The sequence below is a fragment of the Delphinus delphis genome, chromosome 17 (genome assembly GCF_949987515.2).
Source record: "Delphinus delphis chromosome 17, mDelDel1.2, whole genome shotgun sequence".
NCBI lineage: Eukaryota > Metazoa > Chordata > Mammalia > Artiodactyla > Delphinidae > Delphinus > Delphinus delphis.
Window position 1 is genome coordinate 44,080,930 of NC_082699.1, and position 24,387 is coordinate 44,105,316.

The 24,387-nt window shown below is 36.9% G+C and overlaps 1 protein-coding gene across 10 annotated transcripts in view; it reads left to right on the forward strand.

The window, feature by feature from the left end:
• The window catches only part of VPS13B (vacuolar protein sorting 13 homolog B), a 798,456-nt gene that overhangs the window by 718,136 nt on the left and 55,933 nt on the right, over positions 1-24,387 (forward strand). For all 10 annotated transcript variants that reach the window (XM_059994971.1, XM_059994970.1, XM_059994972.1 and 7 more), the window contains one exon: positions 16,569-16,724. In XM_059994971.1, the coding sequence (XP_059850954.1) occupies positions 16,569-16,724 (156 nt within the window). The remainder of the gene's footprint in view (positions 1-16,568; positions 16,725-24,387) is intronic.

A 24,387-nucleotide genomic window follows, 5' to 3' on the forward strand; every position in this document is an offset into this window, starting at 1 on the left:
TTTCCATACAGAGAATGGGGCAGATGTGAGAGCACAGCACAGTGTCCCTAAAGTCCATTTTGGACACATTGGAGTTTTAGGTTACTTTGGAGGCAGGAAGGATGATATATTAGAAACAGCACAGATTTGAAGCTGTAAACACCTGGATTTCCCTCCTAAGGTTTTTTAGCTGTGTAAAACTGGACAGTGTCGTAATTCCTTGGAGCTTCAGCTTCCTCTTCTGCAAAATTAAGAAGTTACTGTGAATATCCCACGAAATTACATTTATAAGGTGGCTACTAAAGAACTCAGCTCTGTGTATCCAAAGGTGCCTTTCCTTTCCTTTCTCTTTTCTAACGAGACCTCCAAGTGGCCATGTTGAATAGGCTAATTGAATGTAATGGTCTGGAGCTCAGAAGAATAGTCTGGGCTAGAGGTAAAGATTTGGCCTCTCATCAATGCCTAGGTAGCAGTGGGAATAGACACGAATGCCCAAAGAAAGAGTGCTAAGATCAGAGGATGTTATGAGTTAGCTCTTGCTGTAGAAAAATGTACAGTGGTGGTACAGGCGTAGGATAACTATTATAGATACTCCCATTCATAGGAGGAGAAAATGGGAGACACATGGGAGTTACTGATCCATAGAAATTCTGAAATCCAAACAGGTAAATGTTGGAAGTTTCTTAATCAGTAATCATTCATACTGCTGCTTGGGAATAATTTTCCGTGGCTCCTGGCTTTGGACTTTTGGCTCAAGCCTGTATGTCATCCATCCTTTTCCATGAGAAAAATATCCTTTGTTTACTCTTCATAGTTTTCTCAGCCTGCATTCTACCAGTTGAATTATGAAAGTTTAAAGGCCCCTTTACATTTTGTACTGTCTTAGTCTCTTTCAGTCTAAGTTGGCAGTGTTTCTGCCAATATAATTCTTTAAAGAACACTGTAGGTCTCTTGTTAATCTTACAGTGCTTTGGTTCAGCACTGTGGACAAAATCACACCCACATCTCTTCAAGACAGTTCCTTCTCTGCTTTGGGATTCTGCCCATGCTGCTAGGGGACATCACCCTTAAGTGTTTCAGAAGCCCTATTGTTTGAATAGTTCATTGAGACACCAATTTAGATCTTTCTGAGATCTTAACAGAGGATTTTACAACCACATCCTTAGCTTCATTCCCTAGATCCAGCTTTCCTGGCTGTGTCCTGGATTTGATCTTTGCCTGGAAGCTCTTTCTTGATTTTTAACATCATTTCCATCTGGAAGGCTAGAAATTTTCAAAACTAGCAAGTCCTGGCTCCTGTTTATCTAACAATTCTTCCTCATGCATGCATCGTTCCTCTTGGACTTTGATACAAGCAGCAGATAAGAGCCAGGAGGCACTTCAACACTGCCTGGAAAGCTCCTTAGCTAGATCACATGGTTTATTAGGCACATTTTCTGCTTTCCATGTTACTGCAGGTTATGGTGTTGCTGAACTCTCTGCCACTGCATAACAAGAAACCCCTTTCCTCCAGTTTCCAGTAACATTTTCCTCACTTCCTCACCGGCAGCCTCCTCTAAGACCATCAAGTTTCAATTAATAGTATCTTTGAAGCACCTTAGATATTCACTAATACTCTCAAGTCTTTCTGGTTTTTTTGCACAGGCCTGCTCCAGTGCCCCGCCCCACCCCATTTTAGGCTTTTGTTACAGTAGCACCCCACTTGCGGGTACGACACTCTGTATTAGTTACATATTGCTGTTTAACAAATTACTCCACAACTTGAGTAAATAAAACAACAAACATTTATTATCTCGGTTTCATTAGCCAAGAACTTTGGGAGTGGTTTACCTGGGTGGTTCTAGCTCAGAGTCTCTGGTAAGGCTGTAGTCAAGACATTAGCTAGAACTGCAATCATCTAAAGGCTTGACTGGGCTGGAGGATCCATTTCCAAAACGGCTCCCTCATATGGCTCTTGGCAGGAGACCTCAGCTCCTTGCTACAAGGATCTCTCCAAAGAGTTGCTTGAGTACTCTCAAGACATAGCAGCTGGCTTCCCCCAGATCAAGTTATCCAAGATAGAACAAGACAAAAGCCACAGTGTCTTTTATGACCTAGGCTCAGAAGTCATTAACTATCATTTCTGTAATATCCTAGTGGTTGTCCAGATCAGCCCTATTCATTGTGGGAGGGGACTGCACAAAGACACAAATAAAAGGAGACATGGATCATTGGGGCTGTCTTGGGGCTGAGCTGCCATAAGGATTTAAACCCCATAGAATTTAGGGGTTAGGCTGAGGAATGGGATCCATTGAAGAGGAATAAGAGGAAGAAAGAAAACCAAGACATGGCAGGAAAACTGGGACATAATCGTGTTCTAAGAGCCAAGGAGACTATCTAGAAGGATAGAATTATCAATGTCATATGCCATAAGGAGATTGGGTGAAGCAAGAACTGGGGAGACCGTTGTATCGGGCAATTGGGAGGTCACTGATAGCTCAAGGAAAGCATTTTCACTGGCAAGATAGGGATAGAAATCAGATTGAGTGGGTTGAAAAATGAATGGGAGGTGAGGAAACAGGGAGAATGAGCATGAATTTTTTTTTTTTAATCTTGATTGGGTGTTAGCTAGAGAAAGCTGCAGGGTCAAGCAAGGATTTTAAATTAAAGTACCTTAGGCATGTTCATATATGAGCAGAAGTAAATAGCAGATAGGTTGGTGATGCAGAAGAGAGGAAGAATGATTAACAGCATCAGGTCCCAGAAGGGGAGAAGAAGAAGGCATCCAGATCACAAGTAGAAGGATTGACCCTGGATGGAATGAGGTTTATACCAAATATCTATTGCTGCTTAACAAACCACCATAAAACTTTAGTGACCTTAAAAAATTTATTAGCTCATGAGTGTGTTGGTCAGAAATCTAGGTGCACTTAGTTAAGAGGTTCTTCTGCTGATCTCAGCTGGGCTCACTCATGAGGCTGCAGTCACATGGTAGGCCAGCTGGGGCTGGGTGGTCCAAGACTGCCCCTCCTACATATTTGGTACTTGGCAGACCACTGGCCAGGGTTCTCTTCCATGTGATCCTTCCAGCAGGCTAGCCTAGTTGGGAGAACGAGAGCAAAGACTGCAAAGCCTGTTGAGCCTAAGCTCAGAACTCTCACAGTATCTGCTGCCACATTCTACTAGGCAGAGCACATCACAAGATGAGGCCAGATCCAAAGGATAAGGAACAAGATTTTAACCTCTTGATGCAAGTTGCTAAGAGAATTTGTGGCCATTTTTAGCTTACCACAGAAGCCTCCTTTTGGAGTGAGGATGAGTGGTAGTGGGTATTTGCTGAAAGTAAAAAGAGGGGAAAAAAGTAGGAGGCTTTTCACTCCAGGGAGGGGCGGGGTCGGGGCAGGATGAGCCTGTAGAGAGAGGAGAGGACCTTGTGTACTGTGGAGTTTCTGTCTCCACATTAAACGTGTTAGGAGGCTGTGACTGTGTTTTCAACATGAGCAAAAGTTGATTCTATTTGAACTATGAAATGATCACTTTTGCTGCCTTTGACCTGTAGGTGTGATGAAATGAGCAATATATACTAACAGACTCTTTATATTGAACTGTATCAGCATTCCTGGAATAAATACCTGAACACAGCATTTATTCTTTAAACATACTCCTAGATTTTATTTAGAAGTATTCCACTTAATATTTTTGCATTTGTGTTCATTCATTAGTCTATAGGTGTTTTTTGTTTGTTTGTTGGCCTGTTTGGGGGATCTTTTGTTCTTTTTTTTGTCTCAGGATTATGCTAGTTTTGTAAAATAAAATAAAATTTTCTGCTAACCAACAGTGTAAAAAAAAAAAAAAAGGAGGCTTTTAAAAAAAAGTGATTTTCCATTAGAGAAATGCAAATCAAAACTACAATGAGGTATCACCTCACACCGGTCAGAATGGCCATCATCAAAAAATCTACAAACAATATATGCTGGAGAGGGTATGGAGAAAAGGGAACCCTCTTGCACTGTTGGTGGGAATGTAAATTGATACAGCCACTATGGAGAACAGTATGGAGGTTCCTTAAAAAACTGAAAATAGAACTACCATATGACCCAGCAATCCCACTACTGGGCACATACCCTGAGAAAACCATAATTCAAAAAGAGTCATGTACCACAATGTTCATTGCAGCTCTATTTACAATAGCCAGGACATGGAAGCAACCTATGTGTCCATCGACAGATGAATGGATAAAGATGCGGCACATATATACAATGGAATATTACTCAGCCATAAAAACAAATGAAATTGAGTTATTTGTAGTGAGGTGGATGAGTCTGTCATACAGAGTGAAATAAGTCAGAAAGAGAAAAACAAATACCGTATGCTAACACATATATATGGAATCCAAAAAAAAAAAAAAGGGTTCTGAAGAACCTAGGGGCAGGACAGGAATAAAGACACAGACATAGAGAATGGACTTGAGAACCCGGCAGCCGCATAGCACAGGGAGATCAGCTCGGTGCTTTGTGACCACCTAGAGGGGTGGGTAGGGAGGGTAGGAGGAAGATGCAAGAGCAAGGGGATATGGGGATATATGTATACATATAGCTGATTCACTTTGTTATACAGCAGCAACTAACACACCACTGTAAAGCAATTATACTCCAATAAAGATGTTAAAAAAATACAAAAATAAAAAAGTGATTTTCCACAGTATCTAATCCTGTATCTTGCTCATAACTGGCATTTGATAAGTGTTCACTGAATAAATAAATGTTGAGATTTCTCATATCTGATATTTCTCAAGAACATAGATTTAAAAGCTTATTTTCACAATATGAACATTGTAAACAGCATTCTTTGCATCATATTGGATGCTTTTATGTGTATTTATATAGACACACAAAAAGAGGTCCTCTCATCTCAAAATGTATGCTTTTGTATGCTGTCAATGCAGTTGGACTTATAATTAGGAGTAGCTCCTGGTCTCCCCCACCTCTACCCCTCTGGCCTCCCAGTGGCCTCTGATGAAAACTATTATAAAATAGGAAAATGCTACAGGAGGGGACAAGCAGTGTACTTCAAAGGAGAACACATTTCAGGTCCACATGCATGTCCAACTCTTCCTAATTGTGTTTAACTCTGAAGAAGTTTTATTGTTTATCATAAACTAAAAGTACATTGTACAATTACCAAATATTATTGATTTAAAGTAGACATTATTTCAAGTTAAATTTGCCTTATATTGTCTCTTTCTCTAATCATGGAAATAGACTCCCAGAAACTACAGTGACACTCTTGCTGTTGTGTAGGGCACAGCTGTCCACAACTAGCAATTCCATTTAGAGAGGAAGGATTGTATGCCTTTGCTCCCCAGTGGCAGTAACAAGCTTCTTTTTATTGTTCCTGACATTAAGATAGCTAAAATCAACAGTGAGGTAAACAGTTCTTGGGACCATCTGGCAAGGATTTTAATCCAAAATATTCTGTAAACACTGACTCCATTTGAGTACCCGAGGCCTACTATCCAGTCACCATAAACTGCATTTTTATTTTAGTTCTAAGCAGTCACTGAAACAGCAAAATAGTAGACTGTAGACTCGGTCTCTTCACCTTTCTCTCTTAAAATATTTTCAGTTTCCTGAGAGATTCCAGGACACTTAACGTTCTGTGAGGACAGTTATTGTGCCTTGTTGAAGTCACCAGTAAATGGGGCCCTAACAGTTTTGGTCATTAAGTATCTAGTGGATAGAGATATTTGGAATGTCTTCATTTACTGTTGGGAAATACACTTACTCCATTTAAATGAGAGGCAGAAGTTTGGGGTTGAGTTTTCCTGTATGTTTCAAAGTTTCTTTGTAAAAATGGTTTGCAGTATGACCTAGTTAAGACTTTTAAAGTCGTAAAGAAATGGCAAAGATAGGATTGTGATAGGGCACTTTATCCAGTCCCAGGGCTTATTTCTGGAGTTTTCTACAAGCCTGCATGAAAGGGCACAACTGGGGATTATTTCAACTGTGAAGCACCCGGAGGAATGACTGCTGGTGCTGCTAATGGTCTCTCTGTCCCTTCTCTGGCAATAAATTTTAGATATTGAAATATAGCTTTGGAGAAAAATGTAACTGAGGATTCCTTAAGCTTTTTACAAGACACTCAAAGGCTTTTCACAAGCTAGTGCTCTGCAAATGTGAATTCTTGATGTCTAAACATAAAGGTCCTTGACTGAACTAATTTTAAATGTGAATTTTAATACAGAGTGCTTGGAGAAAGGGAGTGCAGCTGAACCATTAAAGCATGGTATTTTCCCATTTTTAAGTAATGAGAAATACTGATTAAGAATGTTATAAAGATTTCAGCGTACAGAATGTGATTGTGTTTAATCATAACCTGTTACCACAAGTCTGTGTAACAAAAGCATTAACTCTATATAAAGACATACCTATTATACTGTGGCACTTTTTAATTCTTTCCATGCTGAACAGGATATTGAAGAGCTTATTATCTAAAGGTCAGAATAATGCCCAAGACATGGCCAAGCCCAATGAGTGTCAGATGCATGGAATGTTGGATGACTTCATAGTTATGAAATTATTTCATTTCTCATGATAATTCCTGACTTGCCAAGTTAGTGAATTTTAAGAACTCTGAGAGCAGATTTTAAGATAAATGTGAAATAATCCATACTTTTGGAGTCAGGGACTTCCCTTCAGGCATTAGTTCATATTTGACTTGCTTGACTTACACTTGGGGATAAAATGAGTTAGGACAAGGTCTTAGATACCACATTCCCTTACTGGGAAAGAAAACCAACTTGCACAACTTTGGCTGGCTCATGTTTCTTGTTATACAGGCACTAAGAAGCAGCGGTTGCCATGAAATACTTTATTTAACCTTTATGAAAATGTTTTCTTAGTATGGCAAGGCAGTTTAGTTAAATGAAAATAAATAACTGTAAAAATTTTGGATTTCTTTTATATCCATCTGTTGACTTTTTTTTCTAATTAAAAATTAGGGATAACAATTATAATTGTCTAAATGGCCATGATGACTAAAAATAAATTACAGATTGCATAGAACTACTCGATCTTCTCTTAGGACACATGTTGGCAATGTCTTCTATTTTACATTAAACTAAATTTTGCTAAATGATAAATGAACATTTTAAAAGAACAATTTAAAAGAAAATTTTTATTCAAACTTTGGTTAGGTTTCTCTATGGTTTATATTTGTATTTAGTCAAAATTGATTTTCAAACAAACAAAAGCTGACAATTTGGCTCACAATCTCAGAACATTTATCCAGGTCTGAATGACTATCAAACAGTATCTCCAGTTTCTTATCTTATTGGCTTCCATTTCTCAGCTTACCTACAGTATCCTTTATTAGTTCCATCCAACATACCCTTATCTCTTCCACTGAAGACTTGGGTCTAACCAAGAGCATGACTATCATTCTATCAAGAGAGAGTGTCTACACAGCACCCAAATCTCCTGGCTGTTAGTGCCACTCAGTTAAGCAGTTAATGTTTGTATTTATTTTATCTAATTATTTAAAAAGAAAATGTGAATTATTTCATATTTTATAGACAGACTATCCTCTTCTGTACACACTCATAAGCATACATATCAAATTTCTCTGAATTTTTACTTTTCAACCCCTTATGGTAGCATTAAGGATGAACAGCCTCAAAGATTATCACACAGTTTTGGACTTAAGGCAGCTATTAGTGTCACAGCTCATGTTTTATCAGTCATATATCATTTAAATATAGGGAAGCCCATACCCTTTAGAAACATGAAAACAATAGATATGTGTAATGTTGAAATGACCTTTTTTTTTTTTTACTATGTGCATTTATATCTGATTTCATGGTTAATATGTTCCGAAAAAGTTATGCATGAAATTATATTTTAACATATGAGAGAATTTGCTTATTAAATCATTTTGCCAAAAAAAAATTGTGAGGTTGTGAGGTAAATTATTTTTCCCTAATTTAGATAATTTCAATTTAGGTAACTTTTTAGCAAAGAATACTCATTAAGCATCCTATTGTCTTGTAGATAATGTATAAATTGAAAGTACCACTACTCTTCACCCTACTTTTTCTTCTTTTTTTAACTTATTTTTCTCTTAAGTAGGTAAATGTCCGTAATAGATTGAACAGAGACTAATGTCTGAACAATGAAAAACCATAAATAAATTCTGGAATACAGATTGTAGTTATTTATGAGAAATCTTTTTTAATTTTTAAAAAGTTCCTATGACTTGATTATAGATACACTGAAACATTGATTAAGCCTTAATATTTGCTAGATGTGGGCCATTTGACATCCTATTTACTCATGGAAATTCAATTGATTTATCATAAACTGCATGATGAAGTAACACATACTGTTTTAAAAACACGAAGATTAATAGATGTATGAATAGCATTATTTCTTTCTTTATAATAATTATATACGTCATTTTTCTTTCATACCGATGACATTTTCTCTCATATTTCTTCATCTATTTGTCTTTTTGCTCTGCACAATTATAAAGATTTTCAAGTTGTCCTTCCATAGTAATTATTCATACTTGCTCTACTTGCATCAGTGTAGATTGTTATTCTGCAAATGCATTCTTTGTTTCCTTGCATTTATTTCTTATCTAATTTCCTTTTCATATCATCTAGTTTTTTTAACTTCAGGCTGTTTTCTATTTATACTAGACTCTTCTTTCCTCTCAGTATTTTTCTACAGTTTTATAGAAATCATGTATTTTTGCATACTTTAGAGAAAACCAAAACCTTTCCTGATTTCTCTCCCCTGAATTCTGCAACTGGGTATTTATATTAGCTAGTCTCTTCCCCTTATTTTCTAAGATGATACGCTTTTTCCTTTGCTTCGCAGTATCTTTTCATAGGTCTCATGGCTTATTTTCATGTCACTTTTGCTATTTATTAATGGTTGTATCATATGAATTGCCCTTGGTTATACTATATTATCATTTGAGGAATGGTGGGATTTTTATTCTCATATCTCCAGCTACAGGACCAGATAATAAAGTCAGTTTCTATTCCACTTCCCATTTTCCAGCTGGCATTTCCTAATATTCTCAACTATACAGAGGTGAAAGCTTCTACATCCTCCCATGCTTCTCTGTTATCCTGAATTGTCAAAAGTCATAAAAAGCTACAGTTTCCCTCATTCACAACTACTGCTTTTTTGTTTATTTTTTTCCTGACTCTTTCTTCATCTATGTTTGTCTTGTGATGACCATTCATAAAATAGAGTGGTAAAAGAAATAAAGAAATTATTTACTATTTAAGACTAGATATAGAAAGACCAGGGAGATAGTTAATAGTATTATTTCAAACAGCCCAACAACTATCAGTTACTGTGTTTCAGTGCCTTTAATGCTTTAATCCCTGGTGTTTATTGATGACGGATGCTCTGAGGGTAAGTGGCAGTTCCTGACCTAAGAGTTCACTGCCTCTTCATCCTCGCTTTCTGTACCACTCTCTCTCAGGCAGGTCTTCTCCCTAACCCTCAACTCTCCTCCATCCCCAGGAATCTTCACACATGCCTCTTGGTTGCCTGAGAGCAAGATCTGACCTCCTGAAACAATGATTTTTTGTTCGAGTATGCCTCTTTCTTTTCCAGGATCAAAATTCAATGGTTCCGTTTGGGTTACCGTCAAAGCTGTTAGAGGAATGTAAGCTGATGAGTTCATAATGTAAAGTTAATTTTCCAAATTACATTGACAAGTTGTTTGCACAAAGGTTTGAAGCCGTAGTTTGCTACTTTTATGACTTGTCATGGTTGTGATGCAATCAATGTGGTTTTTAGACATCAATTTTGTACAGAAAGAACCACTCCAAGTTAGGATGTCACCTGCTTTCGTTTATCAGAAGTAACAGTCCTGTATATCTTTTATTCTATTTCAATATGTCTTTTTTTCATGTTATTTCTTTGGGTAAGTAAAATATGTCAGTCTCTGGTCAATCTTTTAATTTCCCCAAGCATAATATCTCTGGAGTCCCACAACAATTTTTTCCTTCCTCTCATGAATTTTTGCACTATACTTTTTCTGGTGAAATATCTCTCCCACTATATTGTGAGAATTTTTGGTGTGTGTGTCTCATTTGTCTTTATCTCCACCATGTATAGTACAGTTAGTTGGCTTATGGTGAACATTTAATAGATGTAGATCCTAAGAATATTTGCTAAATTGGAAAGAAAAAAAACTATTGCCCTAGGGGAAAAAACCCTCAAATTATTACATTAAACTGCTCCAAGAATCAAGTGAGTAAGTATACAGCAAGTCAGACCCTGTGTGAGGAGCCAGTGGTGGAGGCCTCAGAGATAAACTGAGGCCCATGTCACCCTTTTAGCAAAGTGCCAACAGAGCAAATGGCAAAGCTGACTAGGACAAATGGGGAAACTTCATGCGGGAAGCTGAATTTGAGTTTTTAAAATAAAAATGTCTAATTTCTTTTTACTTGAAATGCAGGCTCTGTATGCTTTCTATTAGACTTTTTTTTCATTTTAATAACATTAATTTTTATCTGATTGCAAAGTAATACATATTTATAGTATGAAATTTGGAAATTACGTAAAAGCACACAAAAACACACACAAAAAGGAAACTTAAAACCCATAACCCCACAACCCCAAGATAACCACTATTAGCATTCTGGTATATTTCTAGCCATTTTCTCCCTTAGGAATAGGAATATATACTTTTTGTTCGTTTTACAAAAATGGGATGTATACTGCACCTATCTTTTTGTAATGTGCTCCTTTTCTGGTTAATCTTTGGCTAAGTAATATTGTTCACGTTTTTTCATTCTGTGAGTTTTTCTCAATGGCTTGAGAGGATCCTAAGTATAAGAGAGGTTCTGAGTAAGCACACCTCAGTTCAAATCTTATACCTGGCCCTCTTCAGCACTGTGGCCCTGGGGAGGTCACACAGCCTCTCTGTAACTCAGCTTGCTTTTTCATCCATAAAATAAAACAAAATCAACTGCCACATAAGATTGTTTTAAGGAATTAATAAGAAAATATATAAAAAGCAGCCCACTGCTTGACACATAGTGTGTGTCTAACAACTGATAGCTATTATTGTTTTTACTATATTTCATTTGACTAATTTCCTAGTAATGCCAAATTTTCATTATTAAAACAATTCTGGAATAAACCTACATCTAGGTAAATCTTTGCACATATGTATAATTATTATATCAGGATAAATTCCTGTTTAGAATTGATGAGCCCAGTGAGTATCTGAAAGTTAGATTTTTGATACAAGGATTACCCTCCAGCTACAATTTTCATTCTAACCAACATTTAGTGAGTGTGCCAGGTTTCCCTTCTTTTGTAAGAGGTTGTGTTATGCTGATCTGTAGCCTTCATTTAATTCAAACAATCTTGAGAGAAAACCTACAAGCCCTCATATTTTGTGTCATGATACTTGTGGGATAACAGTGACTTATATCACCTCCTGAAAGGTTGATTTGGAAAGCTTTCTTTTTCTTTCTCCTCTTTCCTCCAAAATACACTGCATCAAAGAGTCCAAGCTGTCCACTAGAAAATAATTCAATTTGACTTATTTCTACTTTATCATTCTTTTAGGTTGTGCTCTATAAAAGTAAAAGGATATATAGGGTCCTAAGAGTTCCAATATTGAATCAGAGTGACACCAAGCATTAGCAATTATCTAGACATTTTTCTACCTGGTTTTCAGCATTATTTCAGATACTCTGAACATCCTGAAATTCAACTGCCTTAAAACAAGGAATAATGAGCAACATATTTTATTTTGCTTTCGTGTTAGTTTATTGGTGTGAAATGTACTATCAGTTCGACTTATGCATTCCAAACAAGCAGTTTAACACTGATCTGTTTAATTTGATCTGTAGCTTTTCAGATATTATTTTAGATAGACAAGAATGTTTTAATATTTTAACTTAATTTTCCCTCGTGATGCTCATCTAGTGTATCATTTGGGCTCTACTTTATGCTTTAATATCAATATTGCAATGTCTGAATTATAGATCTGAGGGATTGCATTGATTTATAGTTTAATCTACTATTGTTATCCACATAAAGCAAATCTCCCGTATTGAAAGGCCATTCAAAATAGGAACTGTTTCTGAATATTTTGATTTGATTCTCATTTTATGATATTATTTTATGCACAAATATTGCCACTAAAAGTTTTGAATATCTACTTTGGGTTATTTTTCAATAATCCTGATTCACTTATTCAACAAATATTTTATTGAATGCCTACAATGCACTAAGCTCTTGGGATATAGATATGAGTTTAGAAGTTTAAAAAACAAATATGATGCTTAAGCTTTAATATATATATAAATATACATTATATACTATATGTTTATTTTATATATATATATATATATATATATATATATATATATATATGTATTCAGTAGCTTATTTCACTTGCATTTCACATTAATTTTTTAGAAGTCCTAAAATTTCTACAGACAATACAATGGATTAGGGAAATTTTTTTTTTAATATTTATTTATTTACTTATTTGGTTGCACCGGGTCTTAGTTGCAGCAGGTGGGCTTCTTAGTTGCAGCTCACTGACTCCTTAGTTGCGGCAGGCGGGCTCCTTAGTTGCATCAGGTGGTCTCCTTAGTTGCGGCAGGCGGGCTCCTTAGTGTGACATGCGGGCTCCTTAGTTGTGGCATGTGAACTCTTAGTTGTGGCATGCATGTGGGATCTACTTCCCTGACCAGGGATTGAACCCAGGTCCCCTGCCTTGGGAGCGTGGAGTCTTAACCACTGCACCACCAGGGAAGTCCCTGGAGAAATATTTTGAAGTTATGTAATTTTCACTTTCTTTTTAGAACATTACATATTACTGTACAGTAAGTTACTGTAAAATGCAAAAAATATACAAGTGACTCTGAAGACAAACTTTCAATTTCTGATTAAGTAGAAATCATCTTGATAACAATTTTAAAATAAATAGTGAAGTAAAGTTCACAGAAAAGTATCTAGTACCTTCATTTATATTTAAGGTACAATTTAAAATTTTTTCTTAACCATCCCCTCTCTGTTTCTCTTCCTTGGTGTACCCTATTATCCTAGATTTCATCTTGTTTTTCTTTCCTCTGTAATCTGTCGATTCAGGAATTCTCCCTTGGATGTACCTGTGGGTGGTCCTGAGAGCTGATCCCCAAGCCCCTGATCAGTAATTCAGTTTAAGTTTTATTTTTTATTCAGAAAAATGAGTGGAAAGTTCTATGCTCCCATTTGAGGTCTTCAGTGGAATTTAATCTTGCTGCCAATGCAGCCCTGGAGTGGGAGGGTCTGCTAGAAAAAAATAAATGTAGCCCCTTGAGACCTTCCATTGAGTGTGGCTACTGTACAACCTGCCTTATACTTAGTTTCAGTTCCCATTGAGAAGTTCAAACAAGAGTGGTTCGTATTTGACTTTGTTTTTCCCCCACAATGGAAAATATTAGACACTAGCTAAGTAGGCCACAGAGAGTGAAAAGCCTGAATGGAAAAGGTGGTGAAGGAAGTGAGTCCATAAGGGAAACTTAATAGAAAAAAGGGGAAAGAAAATTTCCAAATTGATAAGAGAACATTAAAGATATCTTGGACTCCAGGCAGAATGGATAGTAATATTTTGCTAAGCCCATTGCTTCCTTGCTCCTGTTTCTCATTCTGTTGCAGTTGTCCTGACCTCCACACTCTGCTCTCACCATCCTTTCAACACATTGCTCATCTATACAGAAGGCTAATTCCTGAATAAAGCACAAATTCCTTAGCTTAGTAAATCATCAGTGTTGGCCACAATCTAGATCTACTTCTCTGACCTTATCCCTAACTCTTCTTTACATGTTCCCTTTCCTCCAACCAGTTGAGACTATTAACTTTGCCCCAAGCAAACCTTCTGGCTTCACCTCTCAGATTGTCCCCTTGGCCCAGAAATGACTGTCATCCTTACTAGTTGAAATCCTACCCAAACTCTGAGACCCAAATGCTTCAAGAAGCTCTCCCAGTCACAGCAGCCTAAACAAGCCCTCTCTTCTCTAGACTTCTCTCATAATGCCTCTTGTTGGTTGGTTATGCATGCCTTATTTTCCCTGTAAAATCTTAAGCTCCTTGTGGGACAAAGACCAAAGCTCTTCTCTTTATTTCCTCTATAGTTCTTAGCATATTTCCTTCCTTATAGTATCTGAATAATAAAACTGTATTGGATGAATAATAGAAAGAAGTCTCGTTAGGATTAGGCAGTCTAACACAAATTTCACATTTTTATGCCTGATTTTATAGTTTCTTCAGTATAGAAATAAAAACAGGTATATGAGTATTTGTTATTAAATGGAGACTTTTCAGTACCCATAGCAGTGAAGTAGAGCAGGTTGGTCCAACAGGAACAGAACTTCCCACCCTCACTTGATGTCCAGGCATATCTGAGCACCCCTGTCTAGTGCCCAAATCACTTACACCATGGGAAGGAGGACTGAAGTACCACTAGGCCTCCTGAATTCCTATTTGAAGATTTTCTCTCCAAGGAATGTCATTCCTTTCCTATTAAACTATATATATATAATTGCCAATGATATTTAGATGCTTTTTAACTGTAAGCCAAACATTACAAATATTCTGTTGGTCATGCGTGTGGGGAGAAACGTCATGTTTTTCTCCCACTTAACTTTTCTGTGTGAACTAATTCCAAATGTATCTGAATTTTCATAATTCAAAGAAAATATATGTGCCAACATTTTGAGAACAAATAGCTGCGAAGCGAAACCTGCCAGCATACTCCTTGGTGACATTCAGTCATTAAAAGCTGTGTGCACAGAGTGAGCTACCTAAAACTGAGCTCAGATGCAAATGTGAACACTCCTCAATTAAAATTACATTGTGTACATTAAAACTTTCTTTAGAGGCTGTGGAATTTTCAAGAAAAATACAGCTGAGCTTGACCTCAAGTACCTTACCTCATTATTTTTTTGTCATTTCCAGCTACTAGTCTCTCCAAAGAAAACAACTTTCTTTGTTTCTTTTAGTTTTGTGTGTACCCTGAGCTTTATTCCCAGTTGCTGCTACAAAAAACTGAAATGGTTCCAAACACCACTATTGTTTTTCTTTTTTTTTTTCTGTAACTAATATTTAAACATCAAAGATATTCTGGTACTTTTATGTTAAAGAATGTATATAAAAATCACATTTTCCCTAAAGGTATTTTATTTGCTGTCCAGGAATTTTTTTTTCTTTTTTTAGCTGTTAGACTTCTTTTTTAGAAGTCATCTGAGTGGTAGCCTTTTGATTTCACAGGATCACTGGCGATGTTATGGAGGACGAACTGGAGTGGGGCCATATTAAAAGCAGGGAGGTGAGATAGAGTTTTTTTAATATTTTAAGATATTTAAAAACAAAAAAACCCTCTCAGTTTTCCACCAAAAAAATCACATTGTGATGACCAGTGACCCTGGGAAATTTTCAAATTAAAGCACTTTATAAGGGTTCCTCCCAAAGCTAAAACTAAAAAATAATGTTTCCATCAAAAGACTTCTATTGTTATGGCGATTCCCATGTAAGTCCTTAATGTATTTATTTTAAGAGCCTATTATGATAGCTCTTACATAATATTTTCAAAGTTTTATTCATTCTGTTAATTTGGAAAATGTTTCATGTGATTAGCCTTTGGTTAGCTCTTTTAAAAAAATTATATATTATATGAAGGAAAATGTTAAGTTTGTATATCTAAATCTTTTTCCTAAAATGTCAGTTTTATTTCCTTATACTTAGTAATCATATAGAACATTGTTTGTTTTCATTTAAATATGTATCCTAAAGAAGCAGGCATTATTGTTGTTTTAGAATACTTGTTCAGTTAGTGGAATTAAGTTTGGAATACTTAATTGCAGTTAGTGGGTAGGAGTAGAAATAGAAAATATTTGATGACCATGAAAGAAATCTAAATATTACCAAAAGTGGCAATACTGCATTAATAAATGTGAATATGGATCAGGAGACTCAACTGGTGAAAGTTAACAATAAATACATGCTAGAAAAAAGTAGAACAGAGACATTTTCTCTCACATTCAAAATGTTAAAGGTATTTCTAATTTGATATATGTGATCTCATAAGTAGACTGTATTAAATGAACTGCATCTTCAAATTTCTGTTTTGTTCTTAATCAAAAGAAAAAATAAGGAATGGCAATTTAGGGTCAAAAATAATGCTACAAACCAAATTTAGCTTTAATTACTGTCTAGCCAGAAGAAGGAATAAACTACCAGCCAAGACCACGATTCTTTGATCTCACATTTCAGCCTTCTTGTCCTCCAGATGAATGAAATGGTCTTTCCTCAAATGTTCAACAGGCCTTTTACCATTTGATAGGACAGTTATTTTTAAGAAGGTTTAAAATGTGATCTGGAAAACCACATTGACTCTATGTGGCATATTTGCTATTCTTAGCCTGGTTGAATAAGCTGGAAGTGGATGAATAATGCAGGTTAGAAAGAAAACAGATGCTAAATATTACAGATAGGAAGGTTTTCCAGCAATGAGACTTTCATTTTAGGGCTAGTTTTTGTTGGCACTTTTGGCATTATGACGAGTGTTGTTTTTCTCTCCAGCTGTTACACATCTGTATTGAAGGCTGGGGCAATTGGCGTTGGTCAGAGCCCTTCAGTGTGGACCATGCTGGGACTTTTATTAGAACTATTCAGTACAAGGGTCGAACTGCTTCACTGATCATCAAGGTTCAGCAACTCAGTGGAGTACAAAAACAGGTAAGCTTCTTTGTGTTCATGGCCCAGACAACTCTTAATCATTTGATGTAATTAATGGAAGGGAAACTTAAAGAAATGAAAATATCAATAAAAAAAAAATCACACTGCCATGCCCAGCTATGCGTACTCCTACCATGCACACGAGCACTTAATAAGTTCTTTCTGATGTTCCTGAGGATGATGATGGCTTCATACCCCCTTGTGCCATGTCTTTTACAAGAGCTGCTAACAAGCAGTAAACTTTACTGATTTTCATTTCACCTCTTCTCCCTGTCACCACCTACCTTCTGGTGGAGGTGCTAATGAGCTGTGAAATGGCCAAAGCGTCTTTACTGAGAAGGAAAAGAAATCAGGGATGGTGGGGACTCTGGATAATCCAACAGTGGATAACCAGGAGTTGACTCTCATACACGTAAGAATAACCTGCACGAAAGTCTTGTGATTCTCTCCCATGACAGAGTGGGCCTGGTGGGTCTCCAGCAAGCTTTCTTTTCCTAGGAGTTAATATTAACTGCAGTAAAAATTCACTGCAGTCTAACTCTTGGCATATAAAACTTCAGCTCTCAGCACATATTTTTATATATTTTATAAAACTTCCTTTTGGCTGTTTTTGAAGTTCTAAGACTGCAAAGGGGAAAAAAAAGTATCTGACACTTTTTTGTGTTCTTAAGATGTGAAAATGTGGTTTTTAAAAGATGTTTTTCAAGCATGGAGCATATGACAAGAGTAGAAAGAAAAAAAGGAAGTATTAAAATCTGAAAACTGGCTTCACTGCACACATAATAACTGGATTTGTCATAAGAGTTTTAACATATACATCTGCATCTGGATTGTAACAGTGTATCCAGAGCTTATGTGAACTGAGGACGTGATAGAGACAGCACTCAGTCCCTAGAAAAGGAAAAAGGGAGCTTTCCATATTGAGCACCTGGGGCTACTCCATTGCTGTATGCCGGGGGCAGGCAGGAAGCAACTGGTGAGGTGAACAGTAGGACCTATACCATATACATTCTTGGCCTGCACCTAATCAGGGAGCTGGACTTCATGTTCTCATTATTGTGGGCAGCAGAAGTGAAAAGAAACCTATAGCAGAGGAGTCTCAGACAAGAAGCATGGGAGAGTCTTCCCAGTCAACTGACCATTCCTCCAAGTATTTGTTGATTGCCTCCTGTAGAACAGAGAAAAATGAAAGACACTAAGTATGTAACAGAATCTTTGCTCTTAAAATGTAAATTTACATAAACCCAACAATGTGTACGACTGACAGTAAGTGTGAAAGGAATTTAGAGGTTTCACTAAGAATATTTGACTTGAGCTGGGCTTTACAAAACATGTCGAATTTAGATTAAGAGAGGGCATTCCAGGTCAGCAGTATAGGATAAATAAAGATACAAATATGGGACAAATGTGTCTTACCCAAGGACTCATGAGGGGACCAGTGTGGCTAGTGTGGGCTTTGAGCTGGAAAGTCATAAGAACAAGAAGTGTCTCTCCTATCTGCCCTTAGAGCTCTCTTACATGGATATGCTCTCAACAAATATCTGCCCAATACACACTGGTTTTCTGATTCTGTCGCTCATGGTCTCTCAAGAATGCCTCGTCTACCGTCCCATTCACCAGCATGCCTGAGAAAAGGTCATACAGCATCTGTTTGAATACTCCAAATGATGAGAGTTTCATTCTCTCACACATCAGCCCTTCCCATTGTTGGTTACTTCCAGCTGTTAATGAAATTCTTTCCTAATTTTGAGCCAAAATCTGTCACCATTCAGCCAGTTTTTACCATTCCTCAGGACTTGTGAGGCATATGCAAAAAGCACACAACTCGTTACCTCTCCTCTAGGTTACAGCCCTCCAAAAACATGAGAGAAGGTAGAATATTTCCCCTTAGTTTCTTTCCCTCTAGGCTAGTGGTTTTCAAACTTGAGTATATATCAGAATCCCCTGGAGGACTTCTTAAAACACAGATTGCTGGGTCCCACCCCCAGAGTTCCAGATTCAACAGGTCTTGGTATAGCATGATAATTTGTATTTCTAACAAGTTCTTAGGTGTTTTGACCACCACAGCTCTGGTCTGAAGTTTCCCAATTCATTCAAGTCTTTGGCATGTGGTTGCTAGAACATTTAACAGTCAGTGGAAAGGCAGGGTCCTTCCGTGGAGAAATCTTTTCAAGGAATGTCCTTGGTAGTTAAGATCACAGGCAACCTTGCTAGCTGCGTGATCATCAGCAAGTTATCTAACCTTTGTGAATCACTTTTCTAAAATGGGAATAGTAATAATAGTGCTTTCCCTCGTGAACTAGGTATGAGAATTAAATGAGTTTGTTTATGTACAGTGCTTACAACAGTGCCTGGCCCATTGTCATAATCCAATAAATTTTAGTTACAATTAAAATAATGAACTATTCCCAGGCATAAGTAATGCTGGTTGGACTTTTTTGTGTTGCTATATTAATGCCTCATTCTTGCCATAGATTTATCTACTTTCACGAAATGATATTAAATTTCAGGGATAAATTGATACATGCAATGTACCTGAGCAGATACTATTGCAACAGTACATCATAAGCCCAAAAAGTTGGTCATGAAAAACACATTTTTTTTTTAAATCTCACAAAACTTTACCTACTTTTTTTCTGATTGGAAAAGATTTCTCAGTCCTAGTACTTATTACCTCTATGACCTTAGGCACATTTCTTAACCTTTCTATGCTTCATATTCCTTTTGTAAAAGAAAGCACCCAAGAAATACTAGTTCACAGTGTTATTTTTATGTTAACTATTATAAAGTATATCTGGAAACACAGAAAAGCCTAATGAAGAAAACTAAAATTACCCATAAATCTACCAACCAAAAAATATTTTCTATTATTACTTTGGTGTATTTTTTCTGCTCTTTTTTTCTATGCAGATACCTTTTAACCAACTTGAACTCTGATTGTAATTACAGTTTTTCAACTTGTGTTTTTCCCTTACCATTATATAATGCTTATTTTCTCATGTTATTTAAAATTCCTGAAGTTATCCCTTTAATGGTTGCATAGTGATTTACCATATGGTATATCTAACCCCATGTAGACACTTCCTTGTTGTTGGACATTTAGTTCATTTCCAATTGGTTACTATAATAGATCCTTAAATAGATATCTTGGTGTATAAATATATGTCCAAATTTCTGAGTCTGTCCTTAAAATAAATTGCTGTAAAATTTAGTTACCTGCACAAAGGATATGAATGTGTTTGTGGTGCCTGATGCACATTCCCAAATTAAAAAGATGTACTTTATTCCTTAGACAAAATTCATCATTTTGTCTTAGCAGAGTCTTGTTGGGGCTACACTAATCTTTTAAATAATTAAATATATATTTGTTCTAAAACTTCTGCTGATTTCCTGAGTTTTTCAAACCATTAGCATTTTTTAAATCTTAAATATTTATGAGGGGTTCAAATCAGAACTAAAAAAAATTTCCATACATTGAAAGTTAAGTAGTTCTTTTAATCACTCTCTCTGTTAATGTCAAATATACAGATTTTAAGGCTTCTGGTGCCAAATCACATTTCAGAACTTTTCCAAATGTTATTTGTACTGGTAAATGTTAATAATCCTTTTCTGTGGGGAATGCCTCTCACGCTTTTCTCTGCTTCTACCTCATTTATAATAAATACTCTTAAAAAAAAAAGTCAAATCTAGCCAAATAGGAAAGGAATCTTTGGAGAGCAATAATGGAAGCATAACCAGCCCTTGCACTGCATTTACCTTTTTGAGAGGAAGTGTCTTCTTTTCCCACAGGAACTAGGAAAGTCCATTTTACATTCCCACTATCATGGAAGGTATATACACATATAACTATATTTTGAGTTGTAGCATTTCTTGTCATCGTCAAATGAGATTGAGCTCTATATTGGGGCCATTAAAAAAACTTAGCAGAGTACGGACACCAAGGGGGGAAAGCAGTGGGAGGTGGGGGGGATGAACTGGGAGATTGGGATTGACATGTTTACACTAATATGTATAAAATAGATAACTAATAAGAACCTGTCGAATAAAATAAATAAATGAATAAAAATTTTTTAAAAATAAACTTAGCAGAGTGGGGAAAATTAGAACACAGAAACAGCAATTCGTTTAACCTAGAATGAAGCAAATGGAAAGTGGGTTATACTGAACCCAGGTAATACGAGGTTCAGCAGACCACCATGCCAACCTCAAACCAACTGTTGCATGTGTCAACATTGTAAAAAACCTTTCTAGTCAGTGTTTTTCTGCCTTTACCCTCTCTCCCTCCCTCTCTGTCTCTTTCCCCCTCTCTGTCTGTCTCTCTTTCTCTTTCTCTTTCTCTGTCTCTCTCTCTCTCTATCTCTCTCTCTCTCACACACACACACACACGCAAAAATGTATTATTTCTTTTTAAATTGGATTTTGTTTTATTGTCAGGGTAGATTAACTAACATTCAGATTAACGCTAGTTAAAGTACATCAGACAGGATTTCCTCAGTTGGCCAGGTTAGGAAGATAGGAACCAAGCTTCCAGAAGAGCTTCATAGATTCCTGCCTCCCTCACATCTTCGCTTCTTTCTTGCTACCCCACCTGGGCCTGGAAATTTGCAATAAACCGCAGCTGCCTAATTATGAAGCCCCATTTGGGGAGGAGAGTGTGTGTAGCTCTCTGATATACCTTAACTGCATTAATACACCACGGGACAATGGAGAATTGGCTAAAGCTTGCTTGAACAATGATGTTTGGTTACCTGTACCTTGCCTTTCCTGCACCCCTCTCATTTCCCCAATTCAGTGAAAATTGACCACACATAAAATTTCTCAGGGACTTTGTACATTATACCACTACTCATGCACATGTATTTGCTTCCGTGTTTTCCATCCCTTTATTGAGGAAAGCTTTACCACTCTAAAAACCTAAATGTACATATGAATGTATGTATATATATTTGTATCTTTATACATACACTTTTAATCATGGTTAGGATATCATTTTCCAGTGCATCTGGTGCTCTGGAGTTATTCTTTAATATCGCTATTCTTCTTGGCACTGATCTAATAAGAGTTCTGAAACCTGCTAAGTAAAATCATATGTGGAAATCTTCAATACACATCTTTGTGGCTTTGGGGAAAGAGGGGAATTAGTGTGAAACCTGGAAATGTGTATTAAAGAGAAACCCTACATTAAAAAAAATTAAGTAGCTGTCTTCAACTGATAAATTAATCTTGAAATTCTAACCATAATTTTCAAAATAACGGCATTGTAAGTGTTGCCACTTTGAAGAAAAGCAGGCATGGCTTTCACTGAACCCTGCGAGGGGGCAGCCATGAAGAGCCCCACGCCAAGGAGCAGCCATTTTGGATTTTCCTTCATCTAAGTAGCCTTCCCTCCCTGGCCACTTTTAAGGGTTTTCTTTTTATCAAATTTGAAAGCCTGTTTAACAGGCTTTTTGGTTCAAAATGAAACTATAAAAACCCACCAAGAGGATCTTTGTCTTTAAACAAAGTGAGTCCCAGATGGTTGCAGAGATTCTGTGGTTTCTGTGAGAGACAGCCAAATCCTCTCCTAAATCTCATGGGGCCCAAAGGTTCTGAAACAAGAGCACTGAGCACACATTGCCAGGCCTGGACACATCGGAATAAGAACAGAGTTAAATACTGCCTCAGAGTTTTCTATTGTTTATTCAAAGTTGGGCAATGCTATGGCGTCATAAGGCTTATCATGAGTGTCTAGTCTACATATGCTAGAGAAAATCTTGTGTTCATATTTCAGTGGACTTCCATGTTTGTTATTTTGAAAATATTGTTTTAAGAGATTATAATGTCCAGAGTATCTAGGGGAAATGTAACAGTTAAGCATAGCTTGGTTTTTACAGATGTGTTCCTTCTAAAGAAAATTCAGAGGAGTAGATAGTTGGAAAATAAATGTTTAAGAAAATGCTAAACCTCACTATTCAAATAATGCAAGTTGAAACAACAATGACTTTAATTTTTGGTCTGTCAATCTAGCAGATTTGCTTGGGGTAAATAATAGTTCATAGTTGCTCACATTTTTTGTGTGTAAATAATAGTTTTGTTTAAAATGATAGTTGCAAAGTACTCCTAATGACATAGGAAAATGTATCAATTAGGATGCTTTCAGCTTGAAGTTACAAAATAGGGTTTTTAATCTTCATAGCAAGCTAAGGAGGCAGATACTATTATTGTTCCTATTTTATGTTTATTATCTCACATAACAAAAAGGAAGAAGGGAGACTCGGATGTTGGTTAGTTAATTAAGTAACTCAGTACTGTATCTGCTTCTCTGCTGTCCTCTTGAATTTGCCTTCCTGTCCTCAAGATGGCTACAAAAGTTATATCCTCTCCTAACATCTTCCATGGCAGAAAAAAAAAAGGAGGGTTTTCCCTTCTCAAATTGTCTCCCTTATTATCAAAGAGTAAAATCTTTCCCAGAGCCTTTTAGCAGTCTTCCCTTTTTATATTATTCGCCAAAACAGAGCTCCATGTTCACCCCTAAACTAATCATTAGCAAAGAGGTAATGGAATTACCACAGTTAGCTTGTACCAACTGTGGTAATGGAATTACCACAATTAGCTTGTACCAAACCATAGTCTGTTTTCTTAATTAGTAGGTATTAATTTTATGAGATACAGACAGGATGGTGAGCAACACAGACTCTGGGCCAGACCATCTGGGTAACATGGGTAACATCAGGAAAGTTATTCACCATCTCTGTGCTTCTGGTTTTTTCCTTGTTAAGATGAGGAGTCATTGTAGCACCTGTTTTATGTGGTTGTGAAACAGGAGGGAAGGGGGCAGGGCACAACCTTTAAAAGAATGACATAGCCATAGGACATGACAAAGACTGTTTAGAACCAACTGGGTCCAAGATGGCAGAAGATTCGACTTCCAGTAGACCTTGAGCCTCATTATACAACTCATTGTGATACATTAGCGTGCTAAATGACACACCCACCAGCACCATGACAGTTCTGAGGCCAACCATAAAAGGTCAGAAAGTGGGCGGTGGCCCAATTCCTGGAAATTCCCACCCCTTCCCCAAAACAGTTGGAATAATCCTCCCACTCATTAGCCCGTGAAATTACCCAGCCTATAAAAACTAACCATGCCACATTTAGAAGCTCTCTCGCCTTCTGAGATGGCCCACACTCTGTCTGTGAGTGTGTTTCTCTCTAAATAAATCCACCTCTTACCTATCACTTCATCTCCAAATTCTTCTGCAACAAAGCGGGAACCTTAACTTCACCAGGAACAGTGGCTGTGAGAATAAAAGAGATAATTTGTGAAAATACTTTGTATTAGTCATGGTTCTCCAAAAAAAAACCCAGAACCAGTAGGGTGTATGTGTGTACACACACACATATACATATATACGTACGTAGAGAAAGGGAGGGAGAGATTTATTATAAATTGGCTCACACGATGATGGAGGCTGAGAAGTCCTAAGATCTGCCATCTGCAAGTTGGAACACCAGAAGAGCTGATGTGTAGTTCCAGTCCAAAAGCCAGCAGGCTAGTGTACCAAAAAGAGCTGATATTTCAGTCCATGTCCAAAGGCTGGAAAAGACCAGTGTCCAGCTCAAGCAGTGAGACAGGAGGAGTTCCCTCTTACTCAGGCTCTTTGTTCTTTCATGTCTTCAGTTG